Raw genomic sequence first — 20082 nt, forward strand, 5'->3', positions numbered from 1 at the left:
ACGAACAAAAGATTCTTCTTTAAGTCTTTCACATGTCGCACTCCTGAAATAGTACGAATTAAGCCATCATACATCTTCAATTTGATGGTGTCAATGCCAGAAATCTCTACAGCATGATTATCACCCATAAACACTGTGCCTCCAGAGATAGGTTCATATGTATGAAACCAATCTCGTCTAGGGGTCATATGCCATGTTGCTCCTGAATCCATTAGCCAGATCTCAGCGAGCTCTTCTCTATCTGTAGAGATTGTTGCTGCTTCACTATATAGAACCTCTCCATCTTCTGAGGTGCTTACAACACATCCTTGAGGTTTTGATGACTCTGCAGTATTCTCTATACCCTTTTTAAACCAACAATCCCTTTTGAAGTGCCCTTTTCTGCCACAGTTGTAGCATTTCATAGTCTTTTTACTTCTTGATTTGGACCTCCCTTGCCTTTGACTCCCACTGGAGCCACGCTCCGTTGATCTTCCTCTTGACACCAATAACGCCTCTGCTTGGTTTGAACTGTTTCTGTCTCCTTTGTTTTTGCGCCTATTTTCTTCTTCCAAGATAGCGGCTGCAACATCATCGAAGACTAAATAGTCTGAGAGGATATTATTGGTTAAGTTGATAATGAGCTGATCATACGAATCAGGAAGACTTTGAAGTAGAAGCTCTGCACGTTCATTTTCCTCTATTTGTTGACCCAACGTAGTGAGTTGTGAAAATAGAGTTCTTATTGTGTTGATGTGGTCAGTCACTGACGTGGTTTCTGTCATTCGAAGGGTATAAAGTCTCCGCTTTAAGAAAATCTTAGTGTGCAAAGACTTGGACTCGTATAGCTTTGTTAGAGTCTCCCATATCTCCTTAGTTGTTTTCTTCTCCGCCACACTTGATAATACTTCATCAGCTAATGCTAAATGTATGTTAGCAATAGCATTGCCATCCATCTCATTCCATTTTGCATTATCAGTGATCTCCGCGGGCCGATCCCCAATTGCTGCCAAGCAATTGTCTTTCCTCAAGATTGCCTTGATTCTCATTTTCCAAAGTGAGAAATTGCTCCCCTTGAACCTCTCAATCTCGTACTTTGCGGCCATTGTATTCACCGAGATCTATTCAGCTATCACCGTTTCACAGATCTGTAACGTATATAGAAATAGTATCGTGTGAATAATACTTCACTAAGTAAGTTCCCAGGAAAGATTGGAGGGGTCACAAACGGTCCCGCTTAAAACCCAATCTCCTTAGACAGAACTTCCTAGACTGTATTTAATCACCGCACTGACTTTCTATATACGCCAACAGTAACGAAAGTGAACAGTACCGTATAGATGAATAGTGCCGTAGACGTGAATAGTAACCGTATACACGAATAACTTTTGTGTGTTAACAACACCAACCAAGAAGGCTCTGATACCACTGTTAGGATACTGGCATGCAAACCCGACAAAGACAAAAGGCTAAAATGAGAAATGAAACACACAAGAATTTACGTGGTTCACCCAATTAGGCTACGTCCACGGGCAAATATAGAAGGATTTTACTAGTAATGTGGGAATTACAATCTCTCTCAGATAATAGGAGAACAACTAAGAATCTCTCTATTAATAGGAGAAAACACCTCACTTACTCTCTCACAAATACCTCACAATTTAGTGGGATTTCCCTCTTCACTCTCTCTTCTTTCTCTCTACTTTGGTGTGTGTGTAATGCTTGGATGCTTGCCTATTTATAGGCAAGCATCCATGGAAGAGCAAGTGGCCAAGTGGGCAAGGTGGGCACCTCCACCTATCTTCACATATCTTAATTACTTATGGTGACAGTGTATCAATTTATAAATATCAAAGAAAACATAACCTGAAAAACATTGGATCACGTTGTTATAAAAACACACATATATGTATAAAATAATAATTTATCTATTAGGCTTTCAGGATGTTCAATGGATACAGGGATTAGTCGTGGTGCACGTAAATTGACCCGGACATCTCGGGTTACCAAAAAGAACAACTTGATTTGATAATTTTATTTTTTAAAATATTTAATTATTTTTTACACACTTATTTTCAAATAGTTTTAAATTTTTATAATAAAAGTAAGTGTGAGGGAGCTTAAGAAAAAAATAATTTCGAATATAGTTTACCTTGTAAAATAAAATGTAACTGTATGCATGGTATAAGTATTTTAGATGCAATATTTTTTATGTATGATTTTCTATAATATTTTCTATGTGAAATTTATTCAATGTTTTCATATTTGTAAGACTCCAAAAATATTTCCTATAACAAAAAAAAAAAAAAAAAAAAAAATCCGTGGATTTTTGGGTATCGAAGCTTTGTTACGGGTTAGAGAAATACAAAAAAAAAATATATATTTCAACCAGTGTTATCTCTCTCTCTCTCTCTCTCTCTCTCTCTCTCTCTCTCTCTCTCTCTCTCTCTCTCTCTCTCTCTCGCTGTCTCAGAGTACATGCTGAATTAATTTTCTCACTAATCATTACTAATAATTAAATCATTTCCTATTTTTTATATTAATATTTAATCTTTAAATTTATAAACACACTGAGAATTATTAATAACAAACTTTTAGATACGAGTTTAGGGTAATAGAATCGAAATCCGAGCGCCTCTCTTTCTTCTAAACAATTACTCCTTAAAAAACACGTCCTTTTTGGTTATCTGACTTGATAGGAACGTTTGGAAATTTGATCCAATTCATATTTAAAAAAAATAATTTTTTTTATATTTTTATATTTTTTTAATATATTAATTTTAAAAAATAAAAAAAATATAATTTTAATATATTTTTAATATATATATATATATTTAAAAATTAATATGAATATATAACTAATTTATATATATCTTAATTAATTTAATGAAACTTAAAATTAATAATCATATACATTTTTAATTGCTCTAGAATTTATAAAACTTGAATTAATAATTTCTAAAAAGAAAATCTAATTAAGACATAATCTATTAAGTTATCCCTTCTAAGATTTAATTTTTTATATATTTAAAAATAATTAAAATGAGATACATTACGACATATTTATTCTATAATCATGAAAATATTTTAATTTTTTTCAAATACATAAGATAAGAGTGATGTACATCTCATAAAAAAAAAAAACTTAATTATCACAAAAAATATTCTGAATATAATTGTCACAATTGAATCAAAATCAACCCATAACGAGTCATAAAATAATCTTTTAATAAATATATTTAATAATCCTGATATATACGGTAATAAGCTGGCACTTACAATCTAGAAGCCGGTTTTCCGAAGAAAATGGAGGCAGAAAACGAAATTAGAGAAATCGAAGGCGCAAACGAGAACGAATCTTCACCGAGCAACCCGAAGCCGACGCAAAAAACGGTTAGGACCAAAGTACCGGAGGTGGAGATCCATCTGTACAGACAAGGCAAGGGTCCGATTAACGTGTTCAAGTCGAGCTTGGGAGGGTGGGACCAGGACCAACTGGAGGTCCGAGAAATCCTCGAGAAATACGGGTTCAAGTCGATCTTCGCTTTCAATCCAGAGTCGGGTCGGGGTGCGCCGATTCGTTTTGGGAGGAATGGTAGGTCTATGCTTGGGTATAGAGATGGATCGGTCATTCACGTTGACGGAGAACCAAAGGTAATTTTAGAACTTGATTTGGTTTTATTTTTATTTGATTCGATTTTAATCTTTCCAGTTTCATTATGTTACAGCAATTATCATTTTTTTTTCAATGTTTTGTTGCTTGCTTACAATTTTATTGCACCTAGCGATCGATGATAAATTGGCATATAGTATATTGGAAAACTGGATCAACCGTCATAAAAAAATCTAAAAATTAGAGAAGAAAACATCAACCTCCATTTTCTTGTCATTTTATTTCACTGACTGGGTTCTCTTGGATTTGCATTGAATGTTCATTTCTGAAATTTATTTTGTCAAGCATGTGATTTCTTAACCACTAGTTCTTGAATGGTTTTCTGAATGTTGGGATTTTCTCTAAATTAATTCCTCCCAGCTGTGCCAATATGCCGCGGTGATATTCTTTCGCTACGTTTTAAACTGCTAGTTAACAAGATTCGAGTCAAATGAATGCTATGGATTTGAATAGATTAGCCTCGCTTTGATTATTTTTTTCCTATAAATGTTTTTGATGGTCAAAATGCAAAGTAAGATGCTCATTTTTCTGGCTATGTTTTCGTATTAGAAATGCCAGGCTGTTGCAGGAGTTGGGAAGATTACTTACTTATCCATGTTGAAGTTAATGGAGCATAATTTGAACTTTTATGCTTGTTTACTTCTTTAAAACAATTAATTTCGGATTCCTTGTCGTAAATGCTCAATCAGGCATTGACCGGCTAATTCCAAAAGCATCTTAAATTTCATCTGACTTGTATTTCTTTGAACTTTCTACCGGTGATACTTTATCATACATTGTAACATAATCATCTTGCATTTGGCATGTGTTCTGTATTAATTATTCTCTAGACCAGGAATTCTGGGCATGGATTACAATCGTGTTTGGATTAATTGCAGTTTTGCTGTATATTTTTGTCCAACTCACGATTCTTTCGGTTTTTTGAAATAGTGTTTCTGCTCAAATAGGATATTTATGCAACTTGTACTCTGAAACTGCAGGACTCCTTGATCAAACCAGTGACCAAGACCGTGCTTGGGGTAGCAGTGATCACTCTTTTGATAACATTGGCTCTGAAGGAACGTCCAGAATGGATCAAGAGTTCAAACCTTTTTGGTGGAAGCTTCCCGCCATGGATCCTTGCCTGTGCTGTTATTGTTTTTACTCGCATGAGGAAGAGAACTGGGGACTTTTTGAAAAAGCGTGGCTGGTAAAACATATGCCACTGAGTATTCCTGGTTCTGGTCGAAGAGCCAATCTGACTACCTTCAAGGTTTGAGTAAAGCAACTGCATTTTTATGATTTAGTCCTTTGCCTCGTTTTATACTCTAAAAAAAAAAAAGCCCCACTTTTGATGATGAATTGATGATAGATACTAGAACAAGATAATCAAGCTGTCTCTGTTTGGTTAGTCGTTGATGGACTTTCATGGTTATATCATCAATTTTATTTTTCTTGTGTCGATGTTTTTACAGAAACTGAATTAAGATTTATATTGCTCTTCCATTAGGAGTGAAATATAAGAATGCTAGCAGTAGATAATTATGGGATCCAGTTAAACATCTGATGATGTTAAGAAGTGAGAAATCCATCATGCTAAGAAGCGCTATTTGAGACTTTGTTCGATTTACTCCTGTAGAACATGAGAGGTGGGTGGCCCAGGTAAGATTTAGGGTTTCGTAATTACAAGGAGTCAGGTTCAATATTTTCTAGTAGCATCTTTTCATGGCCACCACAAGGTTCTCCTTTCCTAACGTGTAAAAAGTGTGGAGCCTTATCCTTTTAGGTTTAGGGTTTCAGGATTTAAATGTGGCTGAGATCGGACTGGTTCGTCATGTATGGAAAAAATAAAAATAAAAAATTCACACCCAAGTGTGTGTGATGAGACTGTGTTAACCGGTCCCTTCGTGTTTTCTGGGGTGGCTCGTGCTTGGCTCATAGATGCTCAGGGTGACTAGCAGTAGAGAGTAAACAATAACTTCTTTCCTTTTAATCACAAACACTGCAACTCTCACAGCGTTAATCGTATACCAGGGCTAGTCGACAAGTCAATATTAAAGAATTCAAGGTTTTGTTTCATCGGGTTTAATAATAATATTAAATATTTTTTATAGTTTAGATATTTTTTTGGGTTAATTTGTTTTTTATTTAACCCAAAACGTAGCATGGGTTAAGAACTAGTGATTGGACAAATGCAAATAAAGACCATCCTAGATATGTGCATTTGATAATGCAATGCACGCAATTTTCAATTGAAAATATATTCAAATTATATATACTAATATAGCATATTAAAATTATAAAATAAATATATAAAAATATATCAATTTAATTTCTTAGGTGAAAAATAATTTGAAAAATAGGTTTAATTATAGAAACAAACATTATAAAACATTTGTTTTTTAAAATCTATTTTCTAAATCTCAATCTAAAAAACTATTACAATGCTAAATATATTTTGTATTGTGATGTAAAATACATTTCAAAAATATTTTTTACTTAAAAATAATTTAAAAAAATATATATTATTTTAATTCCTAACATTAATATATTCAAAATATTTTTTTTTTTCAAGATAAACAAAGTTTTAAACACAAAAACAAATGGTGACAGACTCGGGATCCTTTTAGTTTCACTTGAATTCCTTTTTGATACGAAAGTTCATAAAAACTTTGAAGCGTGGCAGAAAAAAATCTTTAGTTTTTTAAATCAAAACAACAGTGTGGAAAGGATAATAAATTACTCTACAAAATAATATTAAAACGACTTTATATATATTATTATTTTTTTATCAATGCAATTTAATTTTAACTATTACTAATGTATTGGCTCTCGTGGGTTAATATAATTTTTAAAATATCAAAAATATAAAAATTGTTTTAAGCTCCCTGAGTCTGGATAGTCATGACAGATTTAATCAAATTAATCCAAGTTATTTAGGTATCCCAACCAGGTCCAAGTTACATGAAAATTATCTAAACCTTTAAACCCGCGTACCTGCCAGCTCCAGGTACCTTGAATGTAGCATGATACTCAGATCGAAAGAGCTTGTGTGTAACAATCCTTACCTGACCCAAATAAATAATAAATAAATAGAAAATAATTATACATTTTATATATATAAAGCAAACAACCAAATAACATCTCACAAAATGTATAAAATTAAAAATAAAACAACTATTACAATCCATATAAAATATCTTATGATCTAAATGATATCTACCCCCATTTTACTTTTGTTATAATTTACACATAATTGGCAGACGATCACTCGAAAAAGGAAAAGAAATTCGTAAAATGCAAAAAGAGCAGATCGAAATTGGCGCCCCTTTTTTCTTCTCTTTCTCTCCCCATCTCCTTTCTTACAAACAGTGAAAATCTGGAAAAAGAAAAGAAAAGAAAAGGAGGAAAATTGTTTCTTCTTTTGATTTGAATTTCTATCACCACACCAGCAGTATATTCGTGACTATTAATAAGAAGAAAGAAGAGCGGCATGTCAACGCGTAGGCGTACCTTGCTCAAGGTCATCGTTCTCGGCGATAGCGGGTACGATTTCTAGGGTTTTTCTTCAGATTTGTTCAGCACATACAAAATAATCTGATTTTGTATTTTAAATGTTGTCTGTGACTGTCAGGGTCGGCAAGACGTCGTTAATGAATCAGTATCCTCTGTCTTCATAATATCGCTAGATTTAGCCTTTCTTTGATCTCTTAAATCTGCATTTTGATTAGTTAATTAATCAATTAATTTATTCTTTTAATATTCTTTTTAATCTTTTTGCTCTTGATAGTGTTTAATTAATAATAACGTGGAGAGTTCATTGGGTTTTTAATCAATTTAGATGCAGATTATATAGAAATTTAAGGTTTATTTTGCGGTTTTTTTTTTTTTTTTTGGGGGGCGGGGGGGCGGGGGCGGGAGAGTGGGAATGGGATGTATAGTCCTTAATTGATTACTCAGATATGTGCACAAGAAGTTTAGCCAACAATATAAGGCTACGATTGGTGCGGATTTCGTGACTAAAGAACTACTGATTGATGACAGGCTCGTCACTCTGCAAGTGGGTTTTCAATTCTATTGAATTGTTTTGGAATGTGTGCAAGAATGCTTGCTGAAAATACTAGTATCTAATATGTAGATATGGGACACAGCTGGACAAGAAAGATTTCAGTCGCTTGGAGTTGCATTTTATAGAGGAGCAGATTGCTGTGTTCTAGTCTATGATGTGAATGTCATGAGATCATTTGATACTCTTGACAACTGGCACGAAGAGTTTCTTAAACAGGTTCTTTGTTGCTTTTCTTCATTGTTTCTATGATGGCTCTCTCATTACCATTTGTCAATAAAGATTTGAACAGTTGGTGTGTGAATTGGAAAGTGTCATGTATATACAGTAGTACAATAAAGCAGTGCATTAATATGGCTTGTGCTACTTGTTCATAATTTTGGCTTCAGCAGCAGTTCTGGAGAAGGGCTAACCACCTTTTTCTGCCCCTAGAATTTACTATCACAGCCTTGATAAAGTTGGGATTTCTTATGCAATGAGTAAATGGTTTGCCAGCCATTAAGCTATCATCTTGACTTCTTAGGGACTCTTCTTAGTGACTGCAATGGACCAAATAAGTTATAACGATAAACCAGTTAAAAATGGCATGTCCTTTCACTCATCAAAGTGATTGGATTAACTTGATGAATGGATAGCTGCTATGGCACTTTGGTATATAGATTCTTAAGGCTTCATGATTCCTCAAATTATTCCCACACATCAGGAAATCAAAACGTATTTTATTCAACTTACATGCTGTGATATGTTATACTGGGGGCAGATATCAGCACCAAAAGATATGGGTTATGTCCAAGTAGCAAAGTCCTGCTAGTGGTCTGAGGCATAGGGGGCTGTTCTCTTTACATTAGGCAATGTTCCATTTTACATGGATTGCACCCATGGTTTGGGGTGTATGGAATTTTCATCACACGCAATTGAGTCTAGTTTTAGTAATGAGGGAAATGATAATGTCCTAGTATTATATTCCTGCTATGGTCCATGATTCCATTGCATAGGAGGTTTCCTATTATTGTAGATATTGTAGTCTTCCTTGGAATGCTCCATTTATTCACTCACCAACTCTGGTGTTTGACTCTGAAATAATTATGAAGTAGGTCAAACTAAGATTTGTATTTTTAGGCCTTGATTTAGCTGATTTCCCCGAAATATGGGCAGATTTTGCCAGGAGTTCGTGTTATGATAATAATTCTGTTACTTGGTGGTTGATGAATAGAATCATTGTGCTTTCTCAAGGGAATTTGTCAAGGATACTGACAGCTTTTGTGGAAATGCATCAATTTATTTAACTTGGTAAAGATGAGCGCAGCATTTTGTGGAAATGCATCAATTTATTTGACTGGGCATTTCATTCCTATATAATCTACCAGGATAATCCTGCCCATTTTGGCCATCCATCACTTCCCTGCTTTTTCTTTGGTTTATGGTTTGCAACTCTTTAGCTGCTAATTTTTGAGGATGGCATTGTTGTTCTCTTTCCAATTCAACATGGTTTTCATTCCTATTCTCTCCCAGGCAACCCCGTCTGATCCCAGGACATTTCCATTTATATTACTTGGAAACAAGATAGATATCGATGGTGGAAATAGCCGAGTGGTAAGGATGTACAATTTGAATCTGGTAAATTCATTTTCCTTTACTCCTTGCCCCGCCCTTGGTCTAATATTTATGCTGTGCAGGTTTCTGAGAAGAAAGCTAAGGACTGGTGTGCTTCAAAAGGAAACATACCTTACTTTGAGACGTCAGCAAAAGAAGATTACAATGTTGATCCTGCATTCCTGTCCATTGCCAAAATTGCTCTAGCCAATGAGCGTGAACAAGACATGTAAGTTTAAATTGTCAGCTGAGTTTTTGTTTGGATTGTATCAGCACCATACATTAGTAATGTAAGTGGTTACAGCAACAGCCATAAGTTCAGGTGAAAAAATAGATTGTTGATTTGATATTAAGAAATGAGACGCAATTAGGTCTCCCAAGTTTACTAGACCAAAATCAGAATAAAACAGAATGCAAGATTACAACAAATAATCTTAAAGGGAAATATTTATTGGAATGGGTTAAGAAATACAAATTTTATAAGACTCCAAAAACAAAAGGACCTAAAATTACTAGGTTCTGGTTGTATATCTATTTCCTTTTCTCGCGTACTTCATTTTCCATCTTAGCCTCTTTGTTCTTTCTTAATTCTGAAAATCATTTTTAGCTTTCATTTCTCTTTAGCTCCCAAAAAAGTACTTAACCAGGAAATTCCACAATGCTTCCAAACTTTTGGTTGCAACCGTAGAAAATGATCAACTTGGCATATGGAAAGTTTCATGCTAGGAATTGAAGACTTTGTTTTCTTCCTGTCCAAGCTGATGGAGTGCCATTTAAAAGTTTCTCAAGAAGATTGGATATCCTTCCATCCATGATGTTTGTTCCACGGTGTCATTTCAAATGCTGTGTTATGGGACAAGGATATTTCTTTTCCTACAGAATATGATATTACAATTTTAGGGTCTTTTAGATGTGTGATTGCAATTGTGCATAAGCTTTTTTTTTCAAAAAATAAAAAATCATTTGCTATTAATATTTAGGATCTACATCCCAGGATGGTGGCATTTTAGTTTGGTCATAAATGATTTAAAATAGTTTGTTATTATTATTTAGGATCTACAGCTTAGGATGGTTTGCCATTAGTTTGTTATAATCCAATGAACCCATATTTAAATAAAAGCCCTAATATCTCCAAAAGATATAATAATAATTAAAAGATAAATAAATCAATTGCCCAACTAATTAATTTAAATAAGACTGAAGTCATTTTAATAATTTGCTGGTAGTATTAAATTCCAAAATCAAACGAATGTTTCTCTCTCGTCTTAATGAATTAGAAGACGTGATATATAGTGTGCTTGTCTTTTCTCTGTAGCTGCTTATTATTAACTAAGATGTATTATTGTATAATAACCAAAATTTACCAGAAATTTGAACTGTATATGGACTCATTCAGGTTCCTTGGCATGCATTTTTCTTGCTATGCTTTCATGTGCACTCAAAAGGCAAAATGTTTTCATCTTGGTCTTATTGTACTAGCTGTGATATGATAAAATCTTAAGTTGTGGTTTTGAACCCAATCCTTGATTTTAAATTTAGTGCTTGCTGTGCTTGTCAAACATTGCAATGATATTTAGAACAATCCAAAACGTTTATTAACGAACTTTTTTGTCCTTGTATTTAATTGCAGATACTTCCAGGGTATCCCAGAGGCTGCCTCAGAGAGTGAGCAAAGAGGTGGTTGTGCATGTTAAGTTCTGGATAGATCTAACATATTCGTCTTAGTGCGCTCATTTATCATTTTTTTGGTCGATGTGAGTTTTTAGCCATTTTCTTGAACTTTATTTTTGTCCACTTTGTATACTGAGCTCGCACTTGATCCTGAAACATGCTTGAGTGTCACTGCCATTTCTAACAGGCAGAACTGTTTTGGTTTGATAAAATTCCGAGTCTAAAACCGTAGAACTCTACTTAGGGTTAGTATGCCATGAACTGCTTTCAGATTGTCTCTGTTGTGATAAAAGAATGGATGCTGTTTTCAGAGCTGTGTCGGAATTGAGTGTTTCTAACGCCTCTAGTTAAAAAGATCTTATTCGTGAAAGCTGCTGGGATCCTTTTATATTTTTGACTTCGGCATTTCGAGATAGTGAGCCTTGTTAAGCAATGTGATCCACGCCGTTTCTAGTCGAGATTATATGTCCATGTCAAATTTGATTTAGTTTTCAACTACGTCATGGCCCATCCAGATTTCCAAAGCAGGGGAAGACTATTTTCCAAATTTATTTTTTGATATCAACATTTAAAAACATTAAAAATATTATTTTTATTTAAAAAAATCAAAATTTCAATAATCAATTACTTAATTGCAATAACAAACACTCTCCCTCCATCTTAGAGTGCCTCCAAGTTAAAGTTGTGGATCCTTTTTTATTTTTCTCTCTTCGGACATCGTTCTGGTTGTCAGTTAAACTAGGTAAAACAAATGGGAAAAAAAGCTATAGCATGCCGGTTCCATTTTCACCGATTTCCACACAACAGCTAACGAAAATGCACCGACATGATCATTCGAAACTCGTTTTGATCCGAAATTTACTCTGCACTGGCCGTAATTAGTTGCAGGGCAGCATGCCTATTACAGCATAGATGCACTGAAATTATCGTACTCAACAACTCTTGATGCTAAATGTTAAGATTAATTCTTGCTAGTAATTCTTAAGTATTAACATTGTTGGGGATAGTTGTTACTCGGAAAAGTGGTCGCTGGTGGTGGTAAACTGAACACGCAAGGTGGAGATCCAGTTTTCCTAATCAAAGGAAAATGTATAATAATAACTATGAAATCCCTTTGAATGTTTTCTTCATTCTCAAGTCAAGCATATCCTCAGATGAAGCTCTTTATAAATCCAATCAATTGGTTTGTGTTGGCTATTCAGAGATTGCTCATTATACTATTTGTTGAAGTAGATTTCAGAAATTGGATACAACATGACATCATGGAAGATAGTCATCTGGACAAATTCTTTTTATTGTTAGCAATCCTAAGCGGTGGGAACTTGTGTCTTCATGCTCTTGGCAGAATGTCCAGCCACCACAGATGCACATGCATATCTACTGGTTAAAAGCTCAAAAATACACGTGACGTTGGTACGAGTGAACAAGTAAAGCAGGCATTGGTTTAACCTTGCAAAAACATAAGAAAGCAGCAAGCGGAGGTAGTGTAAGATAATTGAACAATCTTGTGTCTAGAAAAATTATAAAAAGATATTTATTGTGGATTCTCATAACCCCATGCTGTACTTGTATGGAAGAAGCTTGGATAGGTAGATTTTTGTAACGTTATGAGTTCAATTCAAAGACAACCACCCCTCAGAGCAAGAACAAGATGAAGCACAGAGCCACCCTCAATATTGTAGTCACGAGCTGTCTTATCATCTCCAAGCTGCTTGCCAGCATAAATAAGCCTGCAACCAGCAGAAAGCATAGTAAAGGAATGTGGTTGTTATAAAACCTCACTGTAGTTTGTCATCCAGATGGAAGTTTAATGCAGCATGCTTCGTAAAAGAAACCAGGTAATGTTACTCCTACGACACATTAACAACTCCTGTGTTACTGATAAATTATGCATTGCTACCTTTGCTGCACTGGAGGAATTCCCTCTTTCTCCTCAACCCGTTCCTTAATCCTATCAATAGTATCGGTTGGTTCGATGTCGATTTCAATTTCTTTTCCAGTTAGAGTCTTCACCTTGATCATGGTTCCTCCCCTGAGCCTCAAAACCAAGTGAAGTGTCGACTCCTTCTGGATATTGTAATCAGCAAGAGTTCGCCCATCTTCTAATTGTTTACCAGCAAAAATCAATCTTTGCTGATCAGGAGGGATGCCTTCCTTGTCCTGAAAAAGGTACATCCAACAAAGTCAGACACGAGTTTCAGCTACTCAGGGTAAAGGAACATCAATCATCAAAACCAAACAAACTAAACGCAAAGAACACCAACTTGGCACTTGTTGAATATTCTTGACCAAAGCTTTATCAATTTGTGGGAATCGAACAATACAAAATATAGTTGACTATTGTTGCAGATAAATTAACAGCGCAACGGCTACCATTCACTTGTCTAACCAAGAAAGTGTCATGGCTCTCATTCACGCTATGAAGAAACACACAAACAATTGATGGCGACAGGTATTAAGAGGCTGTTTGGTGTTTTGGTAGGAGTTGCTTTTCAAAATGATTTTGACTAGCAAATACATGAAATAATAATTTTTTTTATTTTTTTAAATTTATTTTTAAAGAAAACAATTCATTTTTTTGCAAAAACCTAAGTCGGGCTTCAGATAATTTCCATTGAATATTCTAGAGTTCACAACTCTTCTACTCTACCAGTTACTTAAAGCATATAATAACAGTACAAGATTTTACTAGAGACTGCAAAGAGAAGCCAAACCCATAAAAATTCAAGGCTGAAACGAGTCTAAGCAACAAAATCCAAAGCCTTATTTTAACTCATGAGAAACACCACGCATTATTCGACTCTACTGATAATTAAAACGGCAAAGACGAAACCAAAAAAAAAAAAAAAAATCTTTCCGTCAAAATAAACAGACCCGGAGGAATAATTTATTTAAAAATAAAAAAAAAAAACTGAGTTAAGGTACCTGAATCTTGGCTTTGACGTTGTCGATGGTGTCGCTACTCTCGACCTCGAGAGTTATGGTCTTGCCAGTCAAAGTCTTAACGAAGATCTGCATCTTCTTCTTCGTTTCTGTCTTGTCTTATCAGGCTTGTACTTCTCTTAAAAAACACACGAGCTCTCCTACACGATCGATGCAGAGAGACGAGTGCTTAGTCCTTCCGTAATCTTTTATTTTTGTTTATTTTCCTAAATTTGATTGGATTGTATTAGCAAAGCAAATAATTAAATTTCAATTTACTCCCATGAATTTCAAATTTATACAATTGATAATTGTTTTGGATTACACACAAGTCACTTTAATTGTGGTAATTACATTTAGTAAAGATATATTTTATTTTTCATAATTATCAGCTGAAAATATTAACTTCAATTATGATTTATTTTACATATTAAATTTCTGTTGGACTCACCTTATTCTCCATCTGAATATTTTTTTGTTACCAAACTTCAGTTTCGAAAAAAGCATGCCTGGCCTTGCAATTAGTCCTCAGCATACATGTGATTGAAAAACCTATTTCAATCAAGGACTAAATTTTTAAAAAAAATATATATGAAGAGCTAAAAAACAAAAAGCTATAACCCATACTAATTTTTCTTAAAAAAATAGTGACAAATAATTTTTCACAAAATTTAGAGACTAAAAGGAGATTTCAAAAAAAAAACATATAATTTATGGGTGGTTTCAGTGGATAACTCTAGGCAACCCCACCAAACCCGTTAAATTTTGTGTTTTGTTATTTTAAAATTAAATAGTTATGGATAAATTTATGACATGTTTATTTTTGTGTTTTGTTTTTTAAAATTAATTTTTTTTATAGTAATTTTAGATTATTTGATATGATAATATCAAAAATAAATTTTAAAAAATAAAAAAAAATATTATTTTAATTGATTTTTAAATAAAAAATATTTTAAAAATAATCATCATCATGCTATACACAAGTAACAATTCAAGTAACAATTCACGAGGTTTATACAGATATAAATTCTGGTTTGTAATTTAGTAGTACAATCATGATTCAATTTATGAATATGTCAACAATTGTTCGCATCATTCATAAGCAATCACTGTCATAAAAGTCCAAGACAAAGTGCACACCAGAAACGTATTATAAGCTTCATGTCCATCAACTCCTGTCGTCTAGATGAGTTTCACGTCCTTTCATACCTGTTTTCTGCCCTACCATGGACAAATAACTGTGCGGCTCTTAGGAAATAATACAAAAAATATGTGCAATGGAAACAGTTCAAGAACACAGCACGTTAATTTCCAAATCTTTCCGCAAACAAAGGCTCGTAACACACAGGTTCTTGGAAGGAGAAATTAGAATCTTGATGCTTGCTAGCTCAATTGCAAGAACATTATAATTAACATTTAACCTCTTCATTTTTCTGCCATAATGTGATTGTATATGTCGAAACATCAAAGTGAACAAATCACTACATGACAAGTCATATGTTCATACTCCTCAACCTGCCACCCATAATATTGAACCCAGAAACACTTAAAGCCACTGCAAGAATTTAGAACACAGAAAAGTGTAATAGACTTGCCTGTTGCCTCTATTGAATAAGATCAGGTAAACTGGATCTTGAGAAGTAAGCTGCAGCAGCTGTTTGACTATGTAGGCGCAAGTAGTGATGCTGGATATTGTAGGAATGAAATATCAGTACTTACAAAGGATATCGAATCGATCAGTTTCAGACTCGAAAAGAAAAGGAAGATAATTATAGATGAAAAGTGAGCAAAGTATCATTCAAATCAACATTTTATTTCAGATTCATTAAATATATTTTCACCATATATCTGCTATAGATTCTTTTATCCCTGATGACCAAACATTTTCATAAAAAAACATGCAAATAGCAATTTATACTTCCATATTACATCAACAATGGCACGCACTGTGTGAGACTCGGTTTGGACACCAAAAGAACAACATGGAAGGAAAATGCAAAAGGTAAATATCGTTTTATCAATTAAAATTTCATTCCTCTTCGGTATGTATCTGAAAATTCCTGCATCCCAAATGGACAGATGGTTTTAAATTACGTAAAGCAACTGCAGATCATACATATAGCAACTTTATCTTCATAATGTTTTATGACTTCCTGGCAACTTTTTGACTCTCTTGACAGCCAAAGCAAACCATCCTTTATATTTGAGAATCAAGGCTATGGACGAGATATTACCTCCCAAAGCAAATCAATAACAATATCCATAAGAATGCACTGATCCAACTTGATTCCTTGTAGGCAACCCAAACCTAAATTCAAAAGGAAGGACACTATTCATTTGAAAGAAAATGCACAAGGATATTTAGTAAAACCCAAAATTTACTATGATTCTCTCGGTAAATCAAATCACCACTAGACTTTAATATCCCAAAAGATCTTTAACAGATTTTTTAAAGAAAGTCAGATCTTGTGAAATTGTGAAGAATGATACAAGCACAAGGGTTTATATCATTGTGCTTCCTCTCCGCAAACAGCTGTTATGAATTTCTTGAAAAAATGAAATCTATCCAAGTACCCGTGAATCACACATGTCAAAGAAGCTAGTGAAAAAGAATCATTTTTAGAGAACCTTTTGTGGCTTCGGTAGAAACTATATCAAGGTCTTAAAATTAACTTCAACAATAAAGGAGCAGAACAATGTAACCAAAATAATTCCACCTACCGAAAGAGCCACGACATTGATATAGAAGTCAATTAGTGTTGCAATCATCCAGCTGCGAGCATGCAATATACAATCAGTATTATAGAAGATAACAAACTAGCAAATATCTCTGATGAATAAACAAAAACTAATGATTAGACACAAACAATAACATCTTAAAGAAACAGAGAAATCTCTTCGTAGCTTTCTGCCCTGCCCCACCCAAGACAAAGGCCAATAAGAAGACTTTCTAATAGAAACGAGGCTCATCATGGCTTTCTTTCCCCCCCGGAGTGATTTGATTCAGCACCTCATGTTTTTCAACCATGAGGACAAGGACTCAACTAGATAACCACCTTTATCTAATAACATATTCAGCCAAGGGAGAAAATGAAAGGGCAAGAGATAAAAGGAAACTGAAAACTTACGGAGTAAGAAGCTCTTTGCGAAAAGGAGAACCATCAGTTATTAAAGTGTAAATCAAAGTTCCCAGCATCAGAAGACCCAGAATGCTGAAAGCAATCCTTGCAGTCACAACAGCAGATTGTTTTGTCTTTTGTTCCGCACCCCTATAAGTAAGTCTGTTTGTCAATGCATGAGCAACTATTACAAAAAGGGAAAGCTGGTGAGATCTGTAGAGCTTGTTGAATCTATTTTATATGAGTTGTGAATAAACTTCTAAAACATAATAACCAAAAAAAAAAAAAAGATTTCAAAGAATCATGTACTGGTGGTGTGGAAGTTATTCTCTTCCTTCCAACAGATTCCTAGCTTGTTTTGTGTCCAGTTAGAACGGGATTAAGAATCAGAGCAGTAAGACTCTAAAGTAGCAGTTTGCCCATCAAGAAGTTCGACCCTTTTAAACAGTAAATCACCATCCAGACTGCTGTTGATGTCTGTGAAGGAAAACCTCCAGTTTCAAAGAAAAATTCACCTCTTCAACACATTATGAATTCCACACATGGAATAAAGTTTTTACTTACGAGCAGTAGCATTCAGGCTTCCATCATCAGGCAAAGGGGTGTGCACAAAAAAATTATAACCAAGCTGCAACATGCTTAGCGCCATGGCTACAATTGCCAGATACAAAACTAGTGTTTGAGTTGAATTATAAACATTGGAGCTTACTTTTTACCATGATCCAAAGGTTACTGATTCAGGGCATCGAATTAGGTCAGGAGTGGTTAACAACACACATACACACGGAAGACACAAGCTTTGAACAACCACCACTGCAAAAGCAGAACTGATGGGGAGGAAATGGAAACGGGAATAACTTCCATGCAAGGGCTACAGCCTTACTTCCTTATTTTAACATTACTCCAGCATGAGAGCGTAATTCTAGAAACCAGAAATTCAAATCACATACTTGTTTTCGTGCCGCAATAGTACATGATACAGCGGATCTTGCAAAGATTCTTCAGGCGACAACTTGAGAAGTTGAATAAAAATGTAGGCGCACGTTGCAATGCTGAAGATATTGAACAAAACACAAAAAGATTAAACAACAAATCCTGACACTGTACGGCAAGACTATATTAAAGAAGTGACTTTTTGACACTACATCCATTTCTATTAACAACCACCACCACATTTGAATTAATTTCTCAAAGGGATTTGCACTTAATGGAACAATAATTAAAGTATAATAACCATAAAAAATACCTTCCGGAGCATATTAGCAGAACTATCCAAACTGTTGCAGTAATAAAGTTCGATTCCTTGTAGGTGATCCAAGCCTGATAACCACCAGAGAATCCTCTCAGTTGAAGCACGTATCATATTCCTAAATCTTAGGAAGCAAAGAATATGTATAGTGGAAGAGAAGGAAAGCGGTACCGCTAAAGCTATAATATTGATGTAGAAATCAACTAAAGTAGCGGCCATCCACCTGCAACGTAAAAGAGAAAGCAAGCAGATTTTATAATTTTCATCTACTTAGAAAACTCTGAAAGTGGAAAGAAAATATTTGACACGGAGAGAGTTTTATTTACGGGGTGAGGAGGTCTCTGCGAAATGGGAAGCCATCCACGTAGATGGTGTAGATGAGAGTGGCCACCATTAAACAGCCCAATACTGAGAAGAGTGCTCTTAAGCCATTTGATAATGGAATTGCCATTTTTGTTTCCCTGCAGAATACTGTCTTCTCCAATTCTACTCTACTAGCCACAGAGGAGAACACGGAGACGTGGAAGACTGAATGCAGCTGCTTCGCTTCTTTCTTTGACTGAGAGACCAGTGGAGAGGCTGAGTCCACGTCATCGCTAAAGGAGGGGGGTTAAGATTGTAAAATCGGCAAACGAAGGAGATATGTACGGGCCGAGTTAGTTTCTCGGCTCAGTGCCGTTTACCTGACTCGAGCTTAAGGCGTGGTTCCGAGTCAAGACTCCTGGTTGGGCTTTTCAGCGAGACTGCTTTATTGTTCCGATTTGTTATCAATTGATTAAAAGTAGGGCTGTTGGTGTGTGGTCCGATATTTAAAAAATACAAATAAAGTGAATTATTATAATAAAAAATATTTTAAGTGTGTAGAAATTGATTTCCAAATAGTTTTTGGTGTAATAATAAATTAAATCATTAAAATAGTAAAAAATAATTAAATTATCAGTGCTGAGCGGTGAGAGATAAGTAAGAAATCACTTTATATATATTTTGAGAGAAAAAATAGAATACGTAAGAGAACAATAATAATATTTGCTTTAAGGTTAGTTTTTTTTTTTTTTTTCAAATACGGAGGGTGAAATTTACCATCCGAGAGGACCCTTTTGGGGGGTTATAACACTCCCTTGCTAATTAACCCCCAAACAAGGATTTATTTTTTAATTTAGTTTGCTAACTTGACGGTCAATGAGTCATTGCATTATAGAAAATAAATAAATAAATATTATGGTATTTTTATTGTTCCACTTTGAAAGAAAACAGTGTGGATTTCGAGATCGTTTTCTCTTTTCTTTTTTCAATGGGGCTTTCTATTTTGGTTGCTGATTTTTTTTTATCCTTTTATATTATGTAAATTGAAATTGAAATTTAATAATTTTTTTATAAGATATTTTTTATTTTTAACCCCTTTAGTTCAAACCGTTTACTTTTTCGTTCAAATCTTTTTTGTTTAACTCACAATCCATATGTTTGAGAAAGAGAAGAGAGTTGTGAAAAACAAAAAAGAAGATAAAAAATTGCTAGTTGTCCATTTTTTGATAACCAAAAATATCAATTTTAGTGTAAATAGATTCTATTTGACGTGAAAATATCCATCTAAGTGTTTTGCCCTTAATATCATCAAAAAAGCTAGATTTGGGAGCTGCTATTTTTTTCATCTTATGTTGATTTTTTTCTTATCAATTAAATATTATTTTGAGGTTAGATATGGATTTATTTGGGTTTGTGGGCTTTCTAATTATTTTCAAGTAAATATTGTTGAAAATATATTTTTTGAGACCAAAAGACGAAGTTTGCTTTCTAACCACTCGAAGGTGGACAAATATAATCTGGTTTAATG

The 20082-nt window shown here is 34.2% G+C and overlaps 4 protein-coding genes across 6 annotated transcripts; 2 read left to right on the top strand and 2 right to left on the bottom strand.

Moving 5' to 3' along the window:
* The first annotated feature begins 3234 nt into the window (after positions 1 to 3234).
* LOC118042164 (uncharacterized) lies at positions 3235 to 5093 on the top strand. Its single transcript, XM_035049798.2, has 2 exons — positions 3235 to 3633; positions 4633 to 5093. The coding sequence occupies exons 1-2, from the start codon at positions 3286 to 3288 to the stop codon at positions 4843 to 4845; spliced, it is 561 nt and encodes a 186-aa protein (XP_034905689.1). The 5' UTR covers positions 3235 to 3285; the 3' UTR covers positions 4846 to 5093.
* A 1702-nt stretch (positions 5094 to 6795) lies between these two features.
* On the top strand, positions 6796 to 11331 carry LOC118042085 (ras-related protein Rab7). The gene is made up of 7 exons (XM_035049686.2): positions 6796 to 7177; positions 7266 to 7292; positions 7592 to 7691; positions 7770 to 7916; positions 9210 to 9290; positions 9374 to 9519; positions 10921 to 11331. Exons 1-7 carry the CDS (start codon positions 7125 to 7127, stop codon positions 10982 to 10984), a joined length of 618 nt encoding a protein of 205 aa, XP_034905577.1. The 5' UTR covers positions 6796 to 7124; the 3' UTR covers positions 10985 to 11331.
* A 1050-nt stretch (positions 11332 to 12381) lies between these two features.
* Positions 12382 to 14456, bottom strand: LOC118041923 (ubiquitin-NEDD8-like protein RUB2). 3 transcript variants are annotated; one of them, XR_004686409.2, is made up of 5 exons: positions 14335 to 14445; positions 13887 to 14110; positions 12862 to 13121; positions 12528 to 12691; positions 12382 to 12410 (listed from the first exon to the last, which is right to left on the bottom strand). XR_004686409.2 is itself a non-coding variant. In XM_035049526.2 (4 exons), exons 2-4 carry the CDS (start codon positions 13977 to 13979, stop codon positions 12580 to 12582), a joined length of 465 nt encoding a protein of 154 aa, XP_034905417.1. In that variant the 5' UTR covers positions 13980 to 14044; positions 14335 to 14456; the 3' UTR covers positions 12382 to 12579. The 3 variants fall into 3 exon arrangements, 2 of the variants coding, with proteins under 2 accessions (XP_034905417.1, XP_034905355.1); XM_035049526.2 differs by having other exon boundaries at positions 12382 to 12691; positions 13887 to 14044; positions 14335 to 14456; XM_035049464.2 differs by having other exon boundaries at positions 12382 to 12691.
* Positions 14457 to 14873: 417 nt separating this feature from the next.
* Positions 14874 to 18811, bottom strand: LOC118041828 (uncharacterized). Its single transcript, XM_073404239.1, has 9 exons — positions 18578 to 18811; positions 18423 to 18474; positions 18249 to 18322; positions 17953 to 18054; positions 17012 to 17164; positions 16605 to 16656; positions 16118 to 16191; positions 15479 to 15568; positions 14874 to 15104 (listed from the first exon to the last, which is right to left on the bottom strand). The coding sequence occupies exons 1-9, from the start codon at positions 18700 to 18702 to the stop codon at positions 15077 to 15079; spliced, it is 750 nt and encodes a 249-aa protein (XP_073260340.1). The 5' UTR covers positions 18703 to 18811; the 3' UTR covers positions 14874 to 15076.
* Between the last annotated feature and the right edge of the window lie 1271 nt (positions 18812 to 20082).

Source organism: Populus alba, chromosome 14, assembly GCF_005239225.2.
Source record: "Populus alba chromosome 14, ASM523922v2, whole genome shotgun sequence".
NCBI classification, from domain to species: Eukaryota; Viridiplantae; Streptophyta; class Magnoliopsida; order Malpighiales; family Salicaceae; genus Populus; species Populus alba.

Bases quoted from the DNA above. Each gene is read 5' to 3' on its own strand.
- LOC118042164 (XM_035049798.2), top strand. From the start codon at position 3,286: ATGGAGGCAGAAAACGAAATTAGAGAAATCGAAGGCGCAAACGAGAAC. The intron at 3,634-4,632 runs GTAATTTTAGAA...CTGAAACTGCAG, and splicing joins ACGTTGACGGAGAACCAAAG to GACTCCTTGATCAAACCAGT.
- LOC118042085 (XM_035049686.2), top strand. From the start codon at position 7,125: ATGTCAACGCGTAGGCGTACCTTGCTCAAGGTCATCGTTCTCGGCGAT. The intron at 7,178-7,265 runs GTACGATTTCTA...TGTGACTGTCAG, and splicing joins ATCGTTCTCGGCGATAGCGG to GGTCGGCAAGACGTCGTTAA. The intron at 7,692-7,769 runs GTGGGTTTTCAA...TCTAATATGTAG, and splicing joins ACAGGCTCGTCACTCTGCAA to ATATGGGACACAGCTGGACA.
- LOC118041923 (XM_035049526.2), bottom strand. From the start codon at position 13,979: ATGCAGATCTTCGTTAAGACTTTGACTGGCAAGACCATAACTCTCGAG. The intron at 13,122-13,886 runs GTACCTTAACTC...TACCTTTTTCAG, and splicing joins ACGTCAAAGCCAAGATTCAG to GACAAGGAAGGCATCCCTCC. The intron at 12,692-12,861 runs GTAGCAATGCAT...TGCTGGTTGCAG, and splicing joins ATTCCTCCAGTGCAGCAAAG to GCTTATTTATGCTGGCAAGC.
- LOC118041828 (XM_073404239.1), bottom strand. From the start codon at position 18,702: ATGGCAATTCCATTATCAAATGGCTTAAGAGCACTCTTCTCAGTATTG. The intron at 17,165-17,952 runs GTATGTGATTTG...ATTGACAAACAG, and splicing joins CTATTGCGGCACGAAAACAA to ACTTACTTATAGGGGTGCGG. The intron at 15,569-16,117 runs GTAATATCTCGT...TACAATATCCAG, and splicing joins TTATTGATTTGCTTTGGGAG to CATCACTACTTGCGCCTACA.